The 25819-nt window shown below is 36.5% G+C and overlaps 1 protein-coding gene and 1 long non-coding RNA gene across 4 annotated transcripts in view; both read left to right on the top strand.

Annotated features, from left to right (window-relative positions):
• Positions 1–25350, top strand: part of LOC149415785 (zonadhesin-like) — a 28644-nt gene extending 3294 nt beyond the window's left edge. The window contains exons 2-14 of the mRNA XM_089641792.1: positions 4204–4386; positions 4603–4797; positions 5099–5287; positions 5371–5571; positions 11868–12053; positions 18474–18656; positions 19910–20086; positions 20893–21090; positions 21582–21770; positions 22323–22496; positions 23379–23480; positions 23956–24138; positions 24999–25350. Of these exons, the coding sequence (XP_089497918.1) occupies positions 4233–4386; positions 4603–4797; positions 5099–5287; positions 5371–5571; positions 11868–12053; positions 18474–18656; positions 19910–20086; positions 20893–21090; positions 21582–21770; positions 22323–22496; positions 23379–23480; positions 23956–24138; positions 24999–25201 (2334 nt within the window). The 5' untranslated portion in view covers positions 4204–4232 and the 3' untranslated portion in view covers positions 25202–25350. The remainder of the gene's footprint in view (positions 1–4203; positions 4387–4602; positions 4798–5098; positions 5288–5370; positions 5572–11867; positions 12054–18473; positions 18657–19909; positions 20087–20892; positions 21091–21581; positions 21771–22322; positions 22497–23378; positions 23481–23955; positions 24139–24998) is intronic.
• Positions 7167–9239, top strand: LOC149415786 (uncharacterized). Of its 3 annotated transcripts, none has more exons than XR_016303574.1 (5): positions 7167–7389; positions 7632–7682; positions 8368–8433; positions 8518–8589; positions 8925–9239. It is a non-coding gene; the product is annotated as an uncharacterized LOC149415786 (long non-coding RNA). The 3 variants fall into 3 exon arrangements; XR_016303575.1 differs by having other exon boundaries at positions 8672–9239; XR_016303573.1 differs by having other exon boundaries at positions 8518–9239.
• Positions 25351–25819: the final 469 nt, after the last annotated feature.

Genomic DNA, 25819 nt, shown 5'->3' with positions numbered 1-25819 from the left:
TTTGAAAGGTTAGATCCGACTGAGGTGAAAAATTCATTGAAATGGTCTGCGATTTTTATTGAGTCATTACGTGTATTTGTTAATGATGGGCCCTCAATTTTAATCTTATTGATGGGTGTAGTCGTTTGTCTAGTGTGGGATATGTCCTTAATAATACTCCATATTTTTTTCTTGTCATTTTCGGCGTTTTTGATTTGTTTTTTATAGTAATCTTCTCTGGCCTTAGAGGTAATTTTTTTAAGACATTTCTGTATTTCTTGTAAAATATGTAGGATTCATGATCGTTGGGATTTTTTTTACAGAGTGCGTGGAGTTTATCACGCTTACGTATAGAATGAAGGATACCTACAGTTATCCAAGGTTTGAGTTTAGTGTCAAAATGCTTTGTTTTGTGTGGTGTGCTGGATGTAGCGTTGGTTAGGTGGTTATGTATATATGTTGGTTAGGTGGTTATGTGTATATGTTTCGACAAGAGATTCGCAGGCTAAATTAGGGTCATTTTGTTTGTAAAGATTTGACCAATTTTCTTGTGAGACAAGCTCAAAAAGTTTGGTATAGGATATTTTATTTTTTGGAATTTCATGCGGTTGTGGCTTATCTACATTGTAAGAAAGAGAAGTTATGGTAGCGTAGTGGTCTGTGACAGTGCATTGGTATACAAGAGATATAGTTTTTAATTTACCTTTTGAAAAAACATGATCAATACAACTTACAGACGAGCCAGATACTCTTGTGGGTGCTGTTATGGCTGGGACGATGCAATGAAGAGTTAGCATATTTATATAATCATTGGCTTGAGAATGCATATAATTAATTATATTTATATTGAGGTCACCAATAATAAGGAGATTATCACAATCACTCACACAAGAGAGATATAGGTTTAGTGAATTTAGAAAAGGGGTTATGTTAGATGTGCCTGGTGATCGATATATAGAAAATATGGTTACGTGTTTATCTATTACAATTTTGAGACAGTTAGTTTTACTGATTATGATTTGGTTTACTGTGTGAGATATGTGATTTTTTATGTATATGATAACTCCATCGTTTTGGGTTATGTTATTCTGTGTATTGAAGTGGGTGTAGTTTGTTATGTTTTTGGGAAGGTAATTTCCATTGATCCAACATTCACTCAAAATGATTATTCAGGTCTGTGAAAACTATCAATAATTCGTTAAAATTATGGTTTATGCTTCTAATATTCATGAGAAAATTTTTAGTTAATATTTGTTGAACTTTTAGAGCACTGTTGAGTAAAATTATTTGATGTCCAGCATCCCTTTTACAAAAAGTTACCGACCGCAACTGCTACCTGTGTATGCGGGGTGAGTCGCTACGTCCAGATAAAGTCGCACAACGCACCGTTCCTTTGTAGTTGACAAAGGAAATAAATAATTAAATGCAGTCAAAAGACATTACAAAACATTTTTTTACAATTTGTTTACCGCCTATTATCCCATAATTACACAATACAAATTTGAAAAACAGTAGTAATTATGCAAAAATGGCAAGTAATCTAGCTACAAATAAGCTACATCTGAATAAAGTAATGACAAATGACACTAAAACTGTTGTGTTCGGGAATATAAGCAATTGTTATTTTTGAATAATTTATTCCTACCTTTCCGTCCTGCTACCTTGTCAAAAGGAGACGGAAAGTACTTCAGTACTTTTTCTGCAACGCCTCTGTTAACAGGTTGTAAGGTTGCGATTCCGGATTAAGAGGGAAAGAGGGAACATTGAGAACATCAGAACCAAAGGTAGGACTTTCATTATTCTGGTGGCATCCTCTCATAGTTTTATTCCGTTCCCCTTTCGATATTCTATATTTTAAAAAGAAACTCGCCGCCTGAATATTCCAAGAGCTATCGAAACATGTTGTTTTGATTGAACACACGATTCACGCAATATCATAAGCTTTTCTAGTACAGTGTAGTCCAGTCTATAATACAGAAGTAGTTATTTCTGAACATTGTATTATTGAAATACACGCTTCACGCAATATCTTAAGCTTTTCTAGTACAGTGTAGTCCAGTCTATAATACAGAAGTAGTTATTTCTGAACATTGTATTATTGAAATACACGCTTCACGCAATATCTTAAGCTTTTCTAGTACAGTGTAGTCCAGTCTATAATACAGAAGTAGTTATTTTTTAACATTGTATTATTGAAAAACACGCTTCACGCAATATCTTAAGCTTTTCTAGTACAGTGTAGTCCAGTCTATAATACAGAAGTAGTTATTTCTGGACATTGTTTTTATGAATAACACGATTCACGCAATATCATAAGCTTTTCTAGTACAGTGTAGTCCAGTCTATAATACAGAAGTAGTTATTTCTGGACATTGTTTTTATGAATAACACGATTCACGCAATATCATAAGCTTTTCTAGTACAGTGTAGTCCAGTCTATAATACAGAAGTAGTTATTTCTGAACATTGTTTTGATGAAATAGACGATTCACGCAATATCATGGTTCACGCAGTATAAGGTTGTTATTAGTTCCAGCGTTACTAGGCAGATTGCCTGTTCTAGGAACCAAGTGTATCATTAATAGGTAAATATGTATAATTTTCTGATATTATATAGCAGTTTTTCAGACTTCACTCTACACAAGCCATCAACCATTTTGTTATTATTATTGTAACTATAATGGTGTATTCGGTTGATAGTGAATCCCAACCAAGGATTCGTTCTTTAGACGGGGTCACTCACATTCCTATAATTCATATATTATTATAATTTTTAAAGTAAGACAAACATTCCTGGGTTACCTGACAATATTTAAAAATCTAAATCTATTACCACCATAGTAAGCGGAAAATGTTGCTTGGACTTGGCCAGCTGAGGAATTGAACACACTACGTAGGTACGCCTGGGAGGGATCCAAACGCGATGCCAACTCAACTCGCAGCTGAAAAAGCGAAATTAATATTATATGCAACTCGTCCAATCAAAAATGAAAGCGCAAGCGATTCTGTTAAATTGTTTTAATAACTTTCTCACGGCATGCAGGTTGAAAACGCCTTTCGAAAAATTCCACCTAATCCAATGCCAACAGCGCACATTAGTTTGTCGGCGGGAAAAAATTCCTATCACTGGTGCACAAACGGTTTTCCAGAGGTTAAAGGTTATACCCATCAATGCAATACATCACTGAAGAAGAAGAAAATACTAATAAATCCAAACAAAACACGAAACAAAATAAGACATAGAACAAATAAAAAAGATAACGGTCTCAATACGTATCTCATATTGAAAAAAATCGAATATTCTAATCCGAGACACTATCTAAGTTATAAACCAATTCTTAAGAACTTTGTTATCATTCAAAAAGATGGCTGCCAAAAATATGGGAAAAATTAGTTGCAAGATGATATTGTTAATTCCTAATTTAAAATATCAGATCGTCAAAAATGACGTATAATAATTTGGTCCCAATGGTCGAGTGGTTAAAAAACATTGTTCTGGTAAGACAGAGATTCTGGTTCGATTCTCAGTTGAGATTGTTATGTTTTTATGTGTCTTGTTCTGTATCATGTTTCGTTTAGATTTATTAGTATTTTGTTCTTCTTCAATGATTGTAATAATAGTCACAATTCATTTCTTTTGACCCTTTGGTACAAACGTATGTAGTTATTTTGAAGAAACTAATACTTGCTCATTGCTCACCGATAATAAACTTGCAAACATTATTAATACAATTTTAATATTAACAAAACCTACTACAGGCCACCTCAGAACAGGAAACCTTTTTTTTAACCAATGTATTAGTGGGTGAAACTTATAATTTTAATATCAAAATACCAATGTAAAATTGTACCTATTAACTCCCACCTGTGTATTGTAAGTTCCTCTCGCCATACAATGAGTTTTGTAACTCAACGGGATTGCTCTAGCAAGAAATAATCTAGTTATATTTATGATTAAACAAAGATTCCAATGTCCGGGAACTTTTGAAATAATTCCAATAACAGTTTTTAAATTACTCTTCAAATCGGTCACATTTTGGCCAGCAGAAGCTCGCGGGTGTTATGCCCATAATCCCTCCAGTGGTCGTACACTATAATGTTACTTACTGTAATTAACACTTAAGTCGTAGGAAATCATGTACAAAGAAATTTAAAAAAAAACATAAAATCAAATACCATGCTTCAAAAGTGCGAAGAAATTCGAGATTATATATATTTTTCTAGACCCCAAGACGTGCACGGGTCGTAACGAGATGTGGACCGAGTGTGGCAATAACTCCTGCGTGAAAAGTTGTGCCACACTTCTTACCAACATCGCCTGCAGGCCGAGCTGTGGCTCCGGCTGTATCTGTCTGGGGGGCTTTTATAGGAATGCTGATGGGGTCTGCGTGAAGCCTCAGAAGTGTGGTAAGATAACCCAAATCACTACACTTGTTTTTTTTAAATTTGTTTTTGTATCTTTATTTATATGAATGCAAGATTTCATTCACTAAAAAATAAAAACACAGTTTGAGAAATACAGTTAAAATTATATGAAATCTTATGTTTGTTATACTACAACGAGTCTAGACTATTATTTCAAAGTACAATAACAGTAAAATATTATTATCCTTCAATTTCCAGGAATAATCTGCCCCAGAAATAACGAGACATTTTCAACTTGCGTTTCTTCATGCACCGAAAAGTGTGTTACTCTTGGCCGGAACGACGAGGAAAGAAATTGCGATATCGAATATAGGAACTGCACTCTTGGCTGCGATTGCAAAAATGGATTCTATAAGAATGCGAACAACGAGTGTGTTACCCCTGACAAATGTGGTAAGCTATAAATTTTACTTATTTGGTTGACTGAATTTATAAAGATAAGGGAGATAACCATTTTGCTTTGGAAAAACTTTACTACTTCTCGGGTCACTGCATCATTCTTGAAAATCACGAACCCCACTCCAATACACCTTATAAAAAGGGCTCCTCCATTTCTCGCGGTCCTGCACTAGCCCAGGACACCATTGATACTTGATCAGTTAAACACATTGGCGGTTTTCATCTGCTTTTCCTGCCAAACACTTTTCCAGATATAATGAGCAAAACTCTTATTTGACGTCTTCAATGAATTCAGAGTGCGGCGTCAACGAGGAGTTATCCAAGTACGGCAGCCCCTGCCCTTACGAGACCTGTAGCCTTATTGGCACTGCCGCCGCCACCAGCTGTCTGGCCTACGACCCCAAGTACCCGCCTATACCCACCTGCAACTGCAAACTCAACTTCTACAGGCTCAACGGGGTATGCGTCGATATCAGGGAGTGTCGTGAGTACTACTCTCCTTCTCCTTCTGCTTCTCCTTCTCCGTCTCCGTTTCCTTTTCCGTTAACATTATGATTGTGATTGCAGCCCTTAACATCGAGTGCCCCGAGCTGACAGCGTACGAGGCCTGCCCGGACTACTGCGTGGACCAGCGCTGCTATACGACGGTGGTGAGGCCGCCCAACTGTGAGCAGCAAGCCACCGACGAGAAATGCTTCCCGAGCTGCCGCTGCTCGGAAGGAAACTGCCAGGATGAATCAGGAACTTGCGTGGATCGGGACAACTTCGGTGAGTAGGCTGACAAGTCCTTGTACCGGTGTAGATAACATAATGAGACTAGTTGAATGGCGCTCGATGTGGCAACGCTGGTGGCTTCCCGTTTGAGGGAGGAGGCAGGCCACATCTGAAGCGCCTTCAGTGCATGTTTGAACTTTCCAGTCACTTATCTTATATTGCCAGTATCCATGGGCACGATGATGTTTTGCAAAAAAATTTATTACACTGTAATATATAATATTACTTTAAACGTAAAATCATTGATTAACTCAAATAAACATATCCATTACATACTGTGAAATACATGTATGTTCATTTGACTAAAGTTTCACCTGCCTTTTATTATCATTTATCACTATGCATTTTTGTCAAACTGTAATTTAATTACTTCAAAATTATTCTTGCTTCGTCTTAATTTTCTACATTACTGCTACTGATCTGATTTTATCTGTCATTTTCATAATATTGTGTAAACAACAACCTAGCCAAAAACCACTCTGTAAACTGCCATCTCAACACAAGCGTTACACACCTAGTGATATGGGCTATACCTAATCTGAAACACAACATGATAGCGCACCATCGCAATGCTTTAAATCATTGTCACTCATTTTCAGAAGGCACCAAATAAAAAAAAAACAGTTTACGGAAATGTTACGACCCAACAAGTGATTCTAGCAAGTGCAATGAAGGTGTATCAAATATTGGCCTGCCTTCCCCCTAACGGGAAACAACCAGTGCTACCACGTCGAACGCTTTACTACCAGTCTCAGTTCCTTAGATGAATTAAAAGGGAAGACATGTTACTGAGAAATGAAAACAATTTTACTCAGAAATCAATTAAGAAATCAGTAATTGAAATTAAAATACCTAACTACAAATAATATAAATGTATCATCTGTAAGTGGACTACCCACAGTTTGATAATGCCTTCAGAGGGCGAAACAGCTGTCACGCGTAATAATAATTACACAGCAGAACTTGTTTAAAAATAAACTGTTTTTTTAAACCCAATAACAATATTATTGAATTTATAAAAAATAAAATGGAGTTCTATAAATTAAACTTAATAACAATAAATAAATTGAAGGTTGCTGATATAGCTACCCAAGTGATTTTTTACAGACGATTAAAATTAAAACATCGGAAAATAGTGCAAAACCTTTGGTTTAACCAAGAGTGTTTGAAGTTAAGGGCCGGAATTCCGATATTCTACCGATTTATATCATATTTCCCTTGAACACTTTAAGTTTCTAAGTTCTTAAAAAAATATATGCTATTTTTCAAGATATTATCTGAATATGTGTAGGGCCGAAACGTTAATTACATAAAATTCCCTCGATAGAAAAAAATTGCAAAGTTTGCTCCAAAAATTATTATTTACACATTTGTTTCTGTTATATTACAAGTTACAGGTATGAAAAAATTCAAATTGCTTCTTTAAATGCTACTTAAGATATTTTTAAAGAAATTTTTGCTGTATTGTTAATAAGTCATGTTTAATTAAATATTTTCACAACTGTCGCTTACGCTTATTGCTTTTAAATCACATTTATTATAGCGCGCTCGCTCCAACATGAAGATTAACTTATCTTTCATTGCAAAGCTTCATTCGCCAACTCGAGGGCTTTGGGGGCAGTTGTGTCGTTCAACGTTTTATGATATACAGACGTGCAATTACGTGCAAATATTTGAACCTATAAAGATAATTTTAAGCGTGTAAAGTATATCAGTTCATAAATATTGTTTTTTCAAAGATGGGAAATAAGCGAAAGACATCTCGTATTCCAAAGAAAACAATATATCTCCAAAGGGTTCAACGCATGATAGGTGAGAAGAAAAAAGTACAATATTTGATTTACAAGCTTATATTTATTATAAACGATAATTTATTATAAACATTTGTAATTCATATTTTTATTTATGTATTGTGTAGTAAAAAGTTATAAAAATTATTATTTTATTTTTTTCAGAATACGATAAACGATAATTAATTATAAAAATTAATTATTATTTTTATTTATGTATTGTGTAGTAAAAAGTTATAAAAATTATTATTTTATTTTTTTCAGAATACGTACTTTGGGAAATAAAACTAATTCCAAAACATTAGGAATTACGGGGCAAGTTCTTATTAATTAAGTTTGCTTGTTGAGGATACTATATGATTGTGATTTATTTGTGAATTAACTTTCTACGTACACAAATACACACGTCACTTTACATCTGCTCCTTAGAGTAATATTACTCTAAGATCTGCTCTAATGATTCACAATGCAACGATGTCCGAAATATAATATAATAGAATAATAGAAGAGTATGTATGAGACGATGTATGAATGTGAATGAGGCAAGGAGTGTGTGCCAAGACCGAGTTGTTTGGCGGTCCGTCCTCTCTGCCTACCCCTGCGGGGAAACGGCGTGATGGTTAGTTAGTTAGCTTGTTAGTTAGTAATAATAATATATGGGCCATCTGTTTCAAATAACAATACTCGAACGTGGAATCCAGAAAAATAATGAACGTGCCAGCGAAAAAAGCAATTGAAAGTTCTGAAACTGTGGGGAATATAATTTAGTTCAGTGATGTTATTTTTTATGTCAGAAGGAGGCCCTGAAGAAAATAATTTCTCTCAGAGCCTGTGTCATCTTTGAGAATGCTTTATAGAGGGTCTTTTTTGAGGAGGAGGGAGTGAACCTGTCCTGAATGTCAACTGTACAATTTCTACCCAGAATTAACTTTATTGTACGTTTTTTGACTAACCGTACCTTGGTGTTCTATTTTCAATAAACTCTTTAATTATGTTTCAGATGTGAAATCTATACTCCGCTACAGAATGTTTTGCCCAAGTCTTGTAAAGATGCAAAGGCACGGAGGTAATAATAAAATCATTTGAGCCCTTTACTGTTATTTAAAAAGTCACTTGAAGTGCAGTTATAATCAATGATTTTTTTTTCTAGCTTCCACGAATAATCTGAAAAGGCATTATCTAAGGATTAAACTCTTAAGGAGAATATAGAAAATGTAGAAAGGTGAAACGGATTTACGATTTTCGATGAAATTATTGTGTTGTGAAATATTTATTTTGTTATTTATTACTTTATTTTTTTACAGTTTTACCGTACGTGGTCTTGTTGTAGAGTGGTATATCTTACTGTCATGGAAAGTTTTTTTCTGAGCTTTAAGAGAAAGGTTTCTTAAAGATACTGGAGTTATTCTAGGGCTATGTTAGATTTTTAACATCGATCATTGTAATGCTTGCCTTCCTGAATAAATCTAATTTTATTTAATCATTTACGGCCAAGATATTTTTGACAATGGTGTGTTTTTATCTTTCTGTATTCCAATCATTTAGCTTTGCTTCTAGGGTTGTGCCCCAGTATTGCTTTTTGGAGACTGTAAACGGATCTCTCGGCATTTAATGAAACTGCAGCAGAACAAAGGCTGTTGCTATATTGACGTTCATGGTATGTTTTGCTCAGATTGAAGATAAGGTTTCCAGATCCGCATTTCGCTCGAAGCATGTTTAGGGTAATAAGTTTATAGTTTAGGGTTCTTTCACCATATTTATGGGAACATTTCAGAACCACCAATCTTTCATTTTGAGTGAATCTTGTGTTTGTGATTTAATTATATTTGACAATTTAAACAAATTATATTTAGAGAAGTTAAAAATAAAATTGAAAGTTCACTGAAAGCTTAAACTATTAAAAGTAGTAATTTCATAAAAATGTAAATAAATAGAGCCCCTTTCACATGTTAGAATGTAATTTTATGTTGCTTACATGTTTTATTACTCTTTATAATTATTGAATTGTTTAAATGAATAAATAAATAATTACAAAAAAGTCTTCTGATTTGTAAATCCTCAGGAAGCACTAAGGATCTTTCTATCTATCTTTATAATATAATAAATTTGATGAGCAAATGTAAACGTGTATATAATTTATATAAATGTACAAAAGTAGATATTACACGTGTATACATATTATATTGCGCATATTATACAAGATGTCGGGGGTAAAGTGCACAAACTTCGGGAGGTGATTCTAATTGATAGTACAAGTAAAAAAGAAAAAAAAACTTTTTTTGGAATTCCAACGTTTTATGATAGTTTTCGAGTAAAAAAGTTTAATTTTTTGTATAGAAAAAAAAACAATTTCTTCTACGGAAAATAAATTTTTGTGGAAAAAATTTGGAAATTCGAATAATTTCCATTTCTTTTTTTCTTCTTCTAGCATTTAGAATAACCTCCTGAAGTTTGAGCACTCTACCCCCGGACACCCTATAAAGATAACCATATAAGAAAAACCTTATTGATGTAAAAATATATTTATTGATTTTATAAAAGTTATAAATTACTTTAATAAAAGTGATAATAGTATTTTAGTAAAGTTAAGTAATTTGTATACCTATACAAATAACTTTCGTAAATGTTTTTTGTAAAATTAAAAAAAAAATTAATTAATTACATCCGTAATAAAACCCATATTTTGAGAACCTTCTTCATTTTGACTTCGTTCTAATTTGCTCGGTGCTAACTAAAAATGGGTCTGTTTTTTCTAAAATTGCAATAGATGTCGGTAATTTAATTTCGTTATTTAAATTATTAAATAATCCCCAAAATTATTCCTAATACGAATTCAGACACCTCTGTCGGATTCTTTTAACACTAAATATTGTTTATTTTGTGGGTGTTACCCAAATCTAAATTCTTTACGCGGAAAGCTGGCCCTTAAACGTGATCCCCAAGTACGTGCATATTTCTACCAAAAGCAAATCCTCGGCAGCCATAAAAACTGTGCATCGAGCGCAGAGGATATGGCTGAAGGAGGAGACTAAGGAATGTTGTCGGAAAAGGGACACAATACTTCACTTCATCGAGGTATTGCATTCGGAATTAACTTTTAAACTGCATCCATGGAAATTTGATACCCTGGATTACGATACTCGTGAACACATCGGCGAAATTATATCTGATAAATTGAAAACTTAGAAAAATAAACTTTAAAAAAATGTCTAATCTAAAAATAAAAGTGTAAAAGTCAATGAATGTTCACCCCTACTAGATATCTTCAAACCTAGTGCAACTATGAGTGCACTATGAAGTACTTAATTATGCTATTAAAATAACCCTATGAGTCATCGTTTGGGAATAACTAACATAAAGACATTCAGTCAAATATAAACATTACACTAATTGGGGAAACTTTGCTGGGGTAATAACCATTAATTATTTCTAATATTTTACTCAGAAATCAATAAAGAAATCAGTAATTGAAATTAAAATACCTACCTAGAAATAATATAAATGTATCGTCTGTAAGTGGGCTACCCACAGTTTGATAATGCCTTCAGAGGGCGAAACAGCTGTCACACGTAATAATAATTACACAGCAGAACTTGTTTAAAAATAAACTGTTTTTATAAACCCAATAACAATATTATTGAATATATATAAAATAAAATGGAGTTCTACAAATTAAACTTAAGAACAATAAATAAATACATGTTACTGAGACAACGTGCGTGGTTGTACTGAACTGAGTCCAGTGGACAAGCTGGTGATTTACTGCGTTTAGTATCGTACATAGGTCCGTCAGTCAGACAAGCTGTCACCGGCTGCCCCAAACACGTCGCACTAGGCTATTTTTTTGTGAAAAAAAGCCTTCTTGTGCTTTGAGATGTGCACAAATCTTTCTCGAGCAAAAACCAAATCTGATGGAGTTTCTTTTCATTTGCATGTACTCAAAAATCACTTATTTACAGTCAGTGGGCCGCAAGAGAAACGAGGGGCGTTATTAATAATATAACCATTGCACCGGTATATATATTCTACTATCTCTCTCTAATGCCTTCTGTTCATTTAACTATGTATGATGTTATTTGAAGCCATTTCATTCATTCACACAAATTTGTTGTAGATATTCTTTTCAATCTGGGAACAGGAAGGTGCCATATTTTTTGTTTGATTAGTATGAACATGACGTCATAAATGCTTATTACATACTTACGCAGGTTCACTTCAGAATGTAACATTACATTGTAATGAAAAGATAGACATCGCACTTAATGAGTAGAACGAACCGTATTTGCAAAATGAAACACATTTCTAAAACAAACTAAAATTATTTTTGTCTACAAGAGTTTTTGGCAGGAAAAGAGTTTACCTCTAAAGTATTGCCAATATGGTAAACTAATGTATTGCAGCCGTTCCTGACCGCAGACAAAACCTCGGCTTGGACGCGTTACATCTCTTCACCCTACTTGCTTAAACGTGTATTGTTCACCCGACATCTTGATCTTACAGTTCCCAAGTGTCCGGCTGCTAACGAAGTGTACTCCACTTGCGGCAATGACGATTGCGTGAGGACTTGTGCCACTTTCGGCATCACCAACTACAACTGCACTTCGCAATGCACCGCTGGCTGCATCTGTGATGAAGGCTTCGTGAGGGAAACTGCTGGGGGAATGTGCATACCAATTGTAGACTGCAGTAAGTCAATTTATTTTTTAATTATTGAAGACAATATTAGCGAATCTTAAATGAAAATCTGAAACAGAAAAATCAGAAAAAGATACGGTCATATCTAGGACTAGAACCCAGGACCCTTGCCTTGCCGGGGCACCGCTATACCAACTGATCTAATGGGACTCTATCTCATTTGGTCATATTTAACTGTATCATACTTCATATAAGAACTACCAACATTGTCTTCATTTTTCTCATATTTTATTAAAATAATATTGTATTCAATAATTAAATATTACAATTTGAGGTTTTACTCACTAAGTTATTCCAAAAAATCAATATAATGTCTTTAAAATGTATTAACTATCGTTTTTCTTGTAATTACCTAGAATTTTCTGTCATCTTGTTCATCATCTTTTTGTGTTTTTTGTGTTGTTCATCGTCGTGTTCAACATATTGTTCATCATCTCTTCATAATCTTCTTGTTATCATATTTTTCATCATCTTGTTCATCGTCTTATTCATCGACTTGTAAATCGTCTATTACATCTGCTTTTTCATCGTCTTGTTTATCGTCTTATTCATCGACTTGTAAATCGTCTATTACATCTGCTTTTTCATCGTCTTGTTTATCGTCTTATTCATCGACTTGTAAATCGTCTATTACATCTGCTTTTTCATCGTCTTGTTTATCATCTTATTCATCGACTTGTAAATCGTCTATTACATCTCGTCACCTCAGTGCTTAATTGTCCAAACGACCATTTGCAAATTTTACAGGAGGAGGTTTTCTTTAATTATTTCAATGAAACATTATGACAGGTGTTTAAGATGAAGATATTTCCGTCAAGCTAAAGGTCTCACCAGTTTAAGTAATTCTTTGTAAATTGACTAAGGATAGTTTTTGATACTTTTTTTTACATTTTAAAATGGAGATTGAACAAAAACGCACCACCAGAATTTTGTAAAAGGAGATTGAACAAACTGGAATTGGAGATAGGGCAACTTTTGCGTAGAACTTTCCGTGCTTGTTTGTTCAAACGACCACCTTTAGTTATATACAGGATGAGTTTTTTTTCAATATTTCTATTTTGAATACTGACAATTCGTGGTGAAATCTATATATATATATATTTATAAAAGTGGTTTTTTCTTTATTTGTTCCTTCTTATTTCCTATACCTTTTCTATACATAAAAGTGAGCTCTGGCGTTATGAAATTTATATACAAATTCACATCTTATTTCCCATACCACTCTGCCGACTGCGATAAAACTTTGTAACTTTGAGTTGTGCGCACGCCCGCGAAGGTTTCCCTATATTATATTGAACTATAGCGTTGTGAAATTTGTATAAAGATTCTCTTATTATTTCCTATATCATTCAACCGATTGTGATGAAACTTTGGTGAGTTGCTTTGCGCACGCCGGCGAAGGTTCCCATACAAAATATGAACTCTGGCGTTATGAAATTTGCATTCAGATTGTATAATAGGTGGCGCTCGAGTTGTTATAAAAATGTGTGCATTATTTCTTGTAGCTTAGCAGTAGGGACTGAAAGAGGGAAGGTTGAGGGTAATCAGTGAGGGGGGGGGGGGGGGGTTTGTGGGTAATTAATTTTTTTTAAAGGAACACAATTGGAAATTTTATTTTAAGTTTATTATAGTTAAGCGCACTTGAAGTGAAACAACACAAAACTGCGCTATATAAATGCTATGTTATTATTATTATTATTATGCGGGACAAATCTTTCTTTGAGTGGCATTGAAACGCGTGCCAGGTACTCAACAGTTCCATTATAATAATTTACTTCCATGATAATAATATATTAAACAATGTCCAACTTTTTTTTATTAATGACCGTGACCGGGTTTAGCCTATCAACCATCTTTAGACTTCCATCTTCGTTGTTACGACATAGCAACAAACATGGGATATCCATATAATTTGAATAAAATCATTGCATTCCACCCCTTTTAATCCCCCTCCCTAAATTTAATGTATATAAACCACAGTTTAAGGAATATCTGTACCAGTCTGAAGATGACCTCAGTAGGCTGAATCTCTTACTCCTCACAAGAGCGTCCCTGCCAGTGTAAAGACAGGGGAAGTATGTAACCACCCGGTTGGGCGGCGTTGTGAGGCGGGTTAAGGTAGGGGCTGTAGGAAGGGATTTATTAATGCGGGCCTTGAAGAGGCTCGGATTATAGGAGAGAGATGCCGGTAGCTCGTTCCACATACGAGCCGACTTACAAAAAACGACACGTTCTCATGAAGCTAACGTCAACCGTAAACGGGTGTTCCGCTCGTGTCCGTCGAGTTTCGCGCACGTGCACCGGTGCATCAGGGATCAATGCTGCTAGCTCCTTGGAGCAGGTCCATTGAAATACCTGTAGAACAGACACAGCATGCCCACATTGCGTCTATGCAATAGAGAAGGCAATCGGTCTGTTAACAACGGATTGTCAATCAGACGGATCGCCCTCCTTTGCACAGATTCAAGTAGGTTAATTAAGTATTTTGGGGCACCAGCCCAGAGGTGGCTCCCAAATTCAACTGTTGGGCGGACTTGAGACTTGTACAGGGTCAGCAGCTGGTCACTGTTGAAGAATCTCCTAGCCGTGTACAAGACGTCCAGCTTCTTGGAAGCCTGATTTACTTGGGCTTCTATGGATCCTCGATACTTGAGCCGGTCTGATATACTAACTCCAAGCATTTCAATGGAGTCTTTATTGGGGAAAGTGCTCCCATCAAATTGCACCAGACTTTATCTTCAATATATCAACGATATATTGAAGATACCAACGATAGCGTCGTCATATACTTTCATGATGGAGACTTTATTACCTTTCTTTAAAGAAAGGTCATCAAATAAAGAAGGTGGATGCGAAGTATATTGATCTCCCTCTTTGCCGAAATCAGACACGCTTGGGTTTTTGAGACGTTGAAACTGACCAAGTTGGCCTTACCCCAGGCACGAACCATCTCGTTTTTACTTCAAAACTTCCCGAGCTGTTCGGACATCATAGGTGGAAGGAAGCCTGTCAAAAAGATAACTCTCGTGAACGGTGCTGTCATCAGCGTAGCAGGGAATTGGTGCACATTCAACGAGATCGTTGATGTGCAGCGAAAACAGCGTCGGTGACAGCACAGATCCTTGTGGCACCCCCGCATTGATTTGGTGCGGTGAGGAAGAGGAGCCGTCAACCACGGTTTGAATTTTTCTTCCCCTCAGAAAGTCCGCAGTCCAACTTTGCAGGGTTGGGTGGATCCCATACGATGGGAGAGTTGCGATTTTGTGGCACGAATCTGACCGTAATATTAATTTATTAAAAGTGGATGGTAAATGTTCTATAACGCTCTTTAAAAAAATTACTAAGGCGCTTGCCAGATCGTCTCCACTTCTGCCATTTGTTGTTTCATCCCACAATGCGTTATTCTCTGGTCTTAATTTCCCTTCAATATTTATATATTCCTCACCTTCTTCTCAAGTTTTTTTTAAAATATTTCTTTTCCATTTGTCCGGTTGCCTTAATCTTTTTCTCGTTGGTGATATTATCTGTTTATTAATTTTTGTTTCGTTATTTACAATATCATCGTATTCATGTAAACCATCATGGGACAACGATGGAATATTATGTGGTGTTTCTATAGGAAGGAAAATAACATTATTTTGACAAACAGGTTCAGGTTCACCGGGTCCATCATTGTTTTTGTCGTTAAAAAACAATATTTTTTTTCACTTTTGTGATTCTGTAGATAAAACACACAAAAGTGATGAGAATCAACACTAATAATACAACATTCTTACAAAATCTAATAGTACCTACTCATTAAGGTAATTATTCCGTAAGCCGCCTACTTTTTGGTATAACTTATTGAAACTACACTTCGCTTCAACAATAACTATATGAAACAACTATTTACAAGCACAAAATAGGTTATTAGGTTCGTGGTTTGGGTAAATTATGTAAATACAGCACATTTAAGCAATAGGCGGCTTATGGAATATTTAACATTCAAAAAACTTCCATTCCCTTAACGAGGCAAAAATAAATACATGTTCGAACGTGAAATACTTGGGGCACATTATTAATCAAGACCTATCGGACGATAGCGATATCGAACGACAAAGGAGAAGCCTAAGCATAGTGTCTAACATGATTGCCCGCAGATTTTTCAAATGCAGCAATACCGTTAAAAAAATACTGTTCAACGCATTCTGTACTGGCCTGTATACGTGTGAGACATGGTGTAACTACCGAACTTGCTCGATGGAACGACTCCGTATTCAATATAATGACGCCTGTAGAATCATATTTGGATACCGAAGATACAGCAGCGCATCGACAATGTTCACGGAACTAGGACTGAATGGATTTGCCGGCCTGATGAGACACCGGGTCACTGGAGCCAGGATGCGGCTAATGGCCTCCGCCAACACGTTGGTGACCGCAGCCTACCAGCACCAAGCGCCACTCCTGAGTGAGCGCTGGGCCCAAGCGCACTCAAGACCACACCCTGCATAGTTTTCCTTATTTGATAATTTATTATAGCTACTGTACAAAAAAAAAATGTATATCTATATGGGACGTGTAGGATTGCACTAACCTCCCCACATCCTGGAATAAAATATTATTATTATTATTATTATTATTATTATTATTATTAAAAAAAGTAAAACTTAATTCTATGATTAGGTACAAAAGTAGGAACTGACTTACCAAGCCACAAGTAACTTTTTTAGATTTTATTATTTAGGGTGGATTTCATAAAATATAATATGTGATATCTACACATAAAAAGTAAAATTTAGTACTCTTTTTCGTTTTTGCCGTCAATTTCAAATTCATTCATCAAACTTCAACTAGGAATTGCGCCTAAACAGTACGCGTGGCCAAAAAACTAAATCACTTAAATTATATGAAATTTATGCAAATTATTTCAGTGAATAATATACCTATACATGTTTTTTTGGCTAAAATTTAAAATCCTACCCTTTTTGTTTGTAATACTCAGATTAGTAATCAAAACCCCAAAACACACAAATGAGGAAAAAATCAGAATTATAATTTATTATATAACTATAATTTATTATATAACTACAATTTATTATATAGGTATCTATAATTTATTTCATCAAACTGCCTAATCACTATAAATCAATTTGTAAATCTCAAACGGCTACATACAAATACGGATATACTGAAAATTTCGAATTGAAATACTAAGTTTAATATGAATCGTCAGTCAACAAAACCAATTTTGACAGCAGAAACTTGCAAAAAGTAGAGTCTGAGCGAAAACAGAAAAATGAACACGCTGTATAGCAAAGTTCATTGCAATGTAAAAAACAAAACAAATTTGGTATTGATGGAGATATTTAAAACTAACACCTACCGCTCTATTTCCGCACTGCTGCGTATGTATGCACTTATGTAATTAGTTATTGACATTTTCCTGTTGTTTTGTCAATCAAAAACTACTTAGTATATATTTAAATGCTTTTTTACTTCCGCGTAACACCATAAAACAAACACCGTTGGGATGTAAAAACATAAGATGGCGGCATCACGTGATCCTCGCATCGTGCTGTAATTGGTCGGTTGGTGGAGTTTGAACAAACTAGCACGCAATTTTAATTCTCGACTCTAGGAGGTTGGCCTGGTAAGGAGATTGGCCAAACAAGGACTCACTTTTAGAATATCGTTGTGGACATTGACATTTTAAAATGCTTATAACTAATTGTAGCAGGCTGATAAAACTATTTTTTCTTCATCGAACGACGCGTAATTTGATCCTTAACAATATTGCGTTAAAAAGTCATTTTCGCTAAAATGGTCGTTTGGACAATTAAGCACTGGGGCGACGATCTGCTTTTTCATCGTCTTGTTTATCGTCTTATTCATCGACTTGTAAATCGTCTATTACATCTGCTTTTTCATCGTCTTGTTTATCATCTTGTTTATCGTCTTGTTCATCATCTTGCTCATCAAATTATTCATCGTCTGTCCATCTTTTGATTCTGTATCTGAGATGTTTTTCATTTCCCTCAGTTTGTGTATTGAGTGGAAGATTGTTGAATGCTTTTAATACCTGGTATTTGTGGTATCTTTTTCCAAAGCATGTGTTTACCATCTGAGTTTTATATGTTTTTGTTGTTGTAAACTTGTCTAACTGATCTATTAATGATAGTATGTGTATGTTGAAATAAGTTTTTTTGGTCAAAGTGTTCAGTTAATAGCTTAGATAGCCAATGCGTCTTGTTTCCAGCTAGGTAATGTGGGCTCTATGTCTCTTCTAGGTAAGAACTCCATTATTGCGCAAACACCATTCCCTCACTGATTTTAATGATTGAAGTAGGAGAATTCAAAATATTTTTGTATTATTCATAACGTGGGATCGTTTGTCTTTCTTTTGGGTTCTCATCAAATTTCTGTTTGTAGTAGTGGACGTCTGTCCCGAGAAGAATATGCAATACAGCCCCTGCGTGAGCGCATGCGCCGAGGACTGTGCGAACCTCGGCAAGAACAGGACGTGCGACTATATAGCCGGCGCACCTGCATGCGAATGCAAGGCTGGCTTCTTCAAGAACGCCAACGGGGAATGCGTGAGCCCTGATCAATGTGGTGAGTATATTGATTTCACTGGTTTTATTTTATTTACCACCCAGTTTTATCACATTTTAAGATAGGTTATTTGATAAAACGTCAAGCATATAATCCTTTCAATTATTTAATTATTTTGGTATGTCATAGTTTAAAACAAACGTGTTTTACTGTCATCTACGGGGACGCAGTATTGAGGGACATTTTGAGGAGAGGAAGGAGTGAACACGGGTCTTGTAGCGAACATTTCAAAACCTGTCAAATCGTTCCACTGCCGAGCTGTAGAAAACACCCATTTGTTGACAATTTTCAACCGTGTAAAAATGTTGGGTGTGCGTTTGGCGTGTTTGCCAAATATGCACCGGTGCCGAAGGGATCATTGACGCTAGTTCTTCGGAGCATTTGCCATTGAAATACCGGTAGAGCAATAAAAGCAACACTTGTGCTCTAAAGATTTCAATATTTTTGTTAAGATAGGGGGATGTATCAAACGGAATGCCTGTTTCTGCACAGAGTACAGGGTTTTCGAGCTCTACACCAGAGGTGGCTGCCAATGAGGCGCCCTTGCTATTTGCACAGGGTCAGCAGTTGTGTACTATCTGCAGTATCTGCGGGCCCTGTACAGTACGCCCAGCTTCTGTGAGGCTTACTTGACTCTGGGTTTAATGGACTCATAGTCCTACCGTCTCTGGGACTTGAGACTGTTGAATGATAAAGCTGGTAATTAAATTAAACCTTCAAGCTTTTAAACGTGTTTGTCTACAAATCCAAACGACAGTTAAATTTCTTTTAGAATTTCATAATGTTTCCGAGATATTTTACATGTGTTATATAGGTTATATATTTATTTTCCTGAAGTTGTCGTATAAACAAACACCATTTTGAAAACTAGATAAAATTATCTTTCAGGTGTTGTATTACAATGTTTTTAAATAATGACATTTTAATATCGAAAATCAAAAACTTCCACTATTTTGAGAGTATGCGATATTTAGAAAACACATTAATTTGTTAATGAAATCAGTAAGAAAACAATGTTTTAGGATTTAATCCATGGAATTGGGTGTAAATGTTTGAGAAAAACTGAGAAGAATAATTTCTAGTGGTGAACAAATCAAATAACATCACCGCATTATAGAAAAAAATACTTTTATAGTGTATAGACGTCCGTATCTCTCCCGATGTGGCTCTATAGGACAAATATAAGGTTTGTGTCCGGAAATCTCCTTGCAGCTTGAAGGGTTAAAAAGTAAAATAAAATATGATGTTTTCAGTGTGCGGAGAAAACCAGGTTCTTGACTTGTGCACTTACTCCTGTCCCCCGGAGACATGTGATACCATCGGAGTCATGTTCAGGTGCAGTCGGGACATCCCCTGTACGCCCGCCTGCAAGTGCAAACTCAACTTCAAGCGGGACAGGTTTGGCAACTGCATTGACATCAGGGAGTGTCGTAAGTTAAGAAATACTTTTATGTCATGGTTATGGTAATGCGCAAAAATATATCATGGTGCATGTTTTTAACATAATTCTCCCCACAGGGACTGCTTGCTTGTGTAATGTATAATGATAAATCCAAAACCTAATAAATGGTTCCTGGGGCGGCGGTACCGATACCCACCTCCAAATAGAAATAAAACTTGGGTCTGGCTATGTCAGGAATCAGAATAACAGAATATGAGAGACTTAATGATGTACGATTTAGAGTACGTACCAAGTCAGAGTTGTGTGGCAGTCCATCTTATCTGCCCACCCCTTCAGTAAGTGAGTGATAGTTTGTTAGATACGTGGATCACGTCGGGGTCACCAGTATGGCAGCGTGAACGTCGGGATCACCAGTATGGCGGCGTAAAGTCGGGATCACCAGTATGGCAGGATAAATGTAATTTACGATGGCTGCCGGTATCGTAAATCTGTGTTCAAGGAATTCTGATGATTGAAAGATAAAGGTCTGCGATCTTTGTTGAATTTATTTGCGAGAATGAATTTACAAGTTGAGTGAACGCAGAGACGGTGGTAGTAGAGAGTGGTGGTTTGGTCGAAAGTTGAAACTAGAATGGCAGAGAGTTGCGTTCCCGTCCGCGCCTGGCTCTCCCGGGGCTTCAGGCGGCGGAGTAATTATTTAGTGTTATCATATGTGGGACGAGTTAAAGTAGTCCCCATACGTATGTAATATTGTGAAAAAAACGAAATTCACTGGATTCCAACAATGATTTTGCATTCGCTATGATCAAGACATGTATCTTAAGATTTTTTCAGCCCAGCCTTTCGACTGTCCCCTGCCCTCAGTTTATGATGCCTGCAAGCCTTCCTGCTTGGACGAGCGCTGCGTAAAAGACGGGCCTTTGGGTTGCGAGGGAATAGATCAACCGGACCTGGTCTGCCGTCCTTACTGCCGTTGCCCGAAAGGCGCCTGCAGGGACGATACAGGACTGTGCGTTGATGATAAACCATATCGTAAGTTGTGAATCTTACGTATTCTCCTGGTGCACCATCTTAGGTTGGCTAACAGCAGGACAATTTTTATTCTGAAGGATTCAGCAGCATAAACTCAGCGGAACTGCAATCTTGCCAAGTCCAATGTCTTCCGTTAATCATTTTGAGAGGTGGGCGTGGGTACCGCCACCCTGGAAACCATTAATTGGATAATCAACACCTCTGATATAGGTCACCCCAAGTGACAAGCTATGGTCGGTGACTGAGCAGAGGTGCCTGTGTTCATGGAGGTGAAGTTTTTCCGGGTGTTAACATCGGATGCTTCTGCCCACCAACTGCGTGGTGGACGTTTATTGAAATTTTATGGTTTTAGTAGGTGGTGTTTTATGTTTATTTGAAGTATAGTCGGCATTTCAAACATGTTGAATATTTGATCTGTTTCGATCATGTTTTTTGAAGTATTATCTTTAAAAGAGGGTACCTACTATTAATGTACCGTTCGCTGGTTACAGAATCTTGCGGAGGAGACGTGAACGCCATGTTCTCAGCCTGTGGAGACCTATGTCCCCGCACCTGCGCCAATAGCAAGGACCCCCCTACTACAGCCTGCACGGAGTCCTGCCTCAAGGGCGGAGGCTGTAAGTGTAAACCCGGCTTCGTCAGGGACTACGAGAAGAAATGCATCAAGGAAGCTGACTGTCGTAAGAAGACCCTTCGTTCTTCTTTTTAAATTTATATTTTACTGTTTGATCTTCTCTCTTCATGTTATGGCAAAACAATTGACAACCATCAGATTTCAAGTGAAATTATACTTCGACCTAGAATTTTTAATCCCCTTGCAACTAAAATACAAAAAAAAACAAACAAACATAAAAAAAAAACAGAAAAACGTTTGAAATTTCTGAATGAAAAAAAAGGGAATTGCTGGCATTGTGTACAGCAGATTAGCTGGGAAATGTTTGCTGTCAAACCTAAGTCTCCACAAAATCTAGATTCACTCTCAATTTTATTAAAAAAATACCATTCACTGAGCATCCCAAATGAGTCAGAAGTACTGAGGTTTCCTGACTGCCTCTAATCATCAAAACTTTTTTTTAACGTGGAAGTGTAAGAATCGCCTTCTCTTTAAGGCGTTCCGTTCAGTGTATTTATTTTACCAAACTCATCCATCTGCGAGCTTTCCACTGGATCAGTCCACCGCCAGTGACCTTATATCACCAAATAGTAAAGTTTATTTATGTATTTACCTCCAGAAAAATGCGGATTAAACGAGTTCTTCGACTACGGCTCCGCTTGCGACACAACTTGCGCCACCCTTGGGGAACCTTGTACTATTATCAACAAGACCTGCAACAAAAAGTGCTACTGCAAGGCGGGCTTCGCCAGGGACGCCAAGAACGTCTGCATTCCAGTCAAGCAGTGTCCAGGTTAGTCTAAACAACAACCATCAACTATCAGATCTGTGTGCCTTACTGTAATATCACTTACTAGTGTTGCACTATCATCAACAAGGCTTTCGACAAGACGTGTTACTGTAAGGTGGGCTTCTCCAGGGACGCCAACAATGTCTGCATTTCAGTCGAGCAGTGTTTATACCAGTCCAATCAACATTCAAACAACTACCAAACCTAAGTATCTTACTGCGTTATTACTTGCTAGTGTTGCACCATCAAAATCAAGCAACAATAAATGCTACTGTGAGATGGGTTTCGCCAGGGATGCCAAAAACATATGCATTACAGTCAAGCAATGTCCAGCTCAGTCCAAACAACTACGATACTTGTGCCTTACTGTGATATCATTTGCTAGTATTGCACCATCGTCAACAAGACCTGCAACAATAAGTGCTTCTGCAATGCTTTCCAGTCAAGCAGATGTGTTGTGAAGCTGGATATAGTGGGAACGTTAAGGAGATAGGTTAGAGGAAGGTGGAGGAATACTATTCAGATCTTGTCACCGCACACCATATAAATTCATTTCAAGCAACATTTCCATTCTGAATGTTGGTCCTACACCAGGGCGATATTGAGAGTATCTTACACTCTGGAACGTACCGCAAATATACATTTGATGAAATAATTGTCAAAATTTCAAATTATCTTTACTTGTGCGGGATGGGATCCAATTCGAACCAGCGAACTACAGATTCTTAATTGATAGTCTTACCCCTCGACAACAGAGGCCGTCAAATATTTCTCTTTTACCCAACCAAAAACGCCAATCGATTACATTGTATTTTAAGCGTCATACATTTTTACATAGGTATGTAAAAATTTCTTATCGATGCCTTTGCATAACTCTTTTTGCAGCTAAACCATGCCAGGGAGACTTGAACGCAAACCCAGCAGATGGCTGCAAATGCAAGAGTGGATTTGTCAAGGACAAGGGCGGGAAGTGTATTGCGCGGCCAAGTTAGTTCTTTTAGATGACTTTCTTCTTAAATAAATGTTTATAAACTAGATCAAGGGCTTGGAGGAATAATATCCTCCAAGGTCGAGTGAGATAATGTTTACTATGTTTTGAATAACTCTGAATCAAATGAGATCACTCAACATATTTAACATTATATACAATCAATGGTCCTTTGATCCATACATAATTACACAATTTACACCAATAAGTAATTACTATTATTTTCATCAAACTAATACTCACAATTCAAATGTCAATATTATTACCAAATATCTTATTTTAAAATATCACAATGTCGTCTTATTTCACTGAAAAGCGAGAAATTCCCATTATTCACGTAAGAATTGAAAAATTACTTTTTTTCAAATGCAATTTTTATGGTGTATTACTATTGAGAGTGGACACATAACTCATGCATTGCAGCCCCTTCTGATTTGAATTTGCATATTATTACGAATTTCTTAATATTTCCAGCCCCCCAATGTGGTGCGAATGAAATAGTGGACACCTGCGCGATGTGCGCGGACCGGACTTGCGCCATGGTGTTTTCAGGTGAAGCAGCCAAATGTACAAAGCCGCCCGGTTGCCCTGTCGCGTGTCGCTGTCTACCTGGATTCGTGAGAGGCCTGGCCAATCAGTGCGTTAAACCAGAAAAATGTAAGAACACATTGATTGATGAATTACAAATATTCTCATTTTGGATACCACCGCCCGAGAACAATTCAATGAATAACCTGTGCTATAGGTCAACCCAGTGGCAAGCTACAGCCGGTAACTTTTATGAAAATTACAAACAATGTTGGACCCAATACTAATCCTTGCAGTACCTCTTGTGTGTTTCCTATAGAAGTAATACTTTTTTATTTGTTGTACCACCAAAAGGCACATAAACAGAAAAGGCTCAGAGGGCGTTGACCCAGAGAATGCACAGTTATATCAAAAGGGTTTTATTTTGGTACGAACCTCATTTTTAGTGTCTGATTATGACTAAAAGGTATCGATTTGATGGCATAGCGGCATCAACTGAAACAATCTTTCCAATGAGCATTCCTCTTAAATCATTCCTATACCAGTGTCATGTCTCACTGCCATACACCAGGGTGTGTACCAACACTCCATTGTGGACTGTTAGCCATGCTTCTCTTGACAACTTTTCACTAGCCACTACCGCTGTCAGTCCTACATTTATTCTTCTTTCAACATTTCCATATCTCAATACACAAACTCGTCCACCAGCTACAAGTGTTCATTATTCACGACGAGACTTCGTACTGCTTTCGTACTCTCTTTTGTAAAAATATAACTGTGGAGTTATTGATATTCATCATTAACTCATTCTGCATTGTATCTAACTACACAAGCATTTGGTTAATTCTAAACACAAGAAACTGTAGATGGTGTCAATCTTCCATACTGTTAGCACCGCATATTGAATAAGCAATATCAATTCAGATTGTTCATTTTCGCACTCAAGCCCACATGTTCAACATTGTAACAAATAAACACTCTGATTCCAGGCTGCACTGACCCCAACTCCGAATTGGTGGCCTCTCCGAGTCCCTGCGCCGGTGGCACGTGTGAGTGCCCCACGGTGGCCCAATGCAAGGACAAGGTGCCAGCAATGGGGTGCCGCTGCAAGTTCGGCTTCCTGAAGAAGAGTGCTGCGGATGCCACCTGTGTGGCCCGCAAGAATTGTCCTAAAAAGGTCACCAACTACTAAATAATATTTTAAATAATCTTGAATAACATAGAATGTTGAATAACATAATCTTGAATAACAATGAACATATTAACCACTCAAACAGATGCGCTGATTCTATACAGCATGTTTCAAACTACCTTTTGGAAATATTAAAAATAATATTTTTACCCTTATTGTAAAAAAAAATATTGATGAGTAAACATAAATTCTTTGCGCAAACCTGTATTTAAGTACATATTTCTGTTATTAAAATTGCGAGATTTAGCAAATAAAAATTATTACATTATTGCTGTGATTTTTCGGGTTCAGTTTGGGCTGATTTTGTTGTAATGTTCCAAATTCTCATCCTAAAGTTCCTAATAATAATTTGGCAACACAGTTCCACCTGGGACCACAAACCTGAGTTATACATCATCCGTCATCAGAGCAGGAGTAACTCAGCAAAGAGCTAGAGTAAAGTTCCAACCTGATCTGTAAAACAATTACGTTAGGAAGTTCTTCAAACTCAAACTATGTCGCTTCTGTACGATCTCTTTCACTTCCCATTTCCAAATCTTAAAATATTTCTCAAATGAAGGACGCCAGTCTACTATAAACTACTACACTGTCTACTGTAAGCCTGTAATCTTTATTTTA

Source organism: Hesperophylax consimilis, chromosome 17 (assembly GCF_061612785.1).
Source record: "Hesperophylax consimilis isolate HC1 chromosome 17, BYU_Hcon_1.0, whole genome shotgun sequence".
In the NCBI taxonomy this organism is placed as follows: domain Eukaryota; kingdom Metazoa; phylum Arthropoda; class Insecta; order Trichoptera; family Limnephilidae; genus Hesperophylax; species Hesperophylax consimilis.
This window is presented reverse-complemented; position numbering and strand designations above follow the sequence as displayed.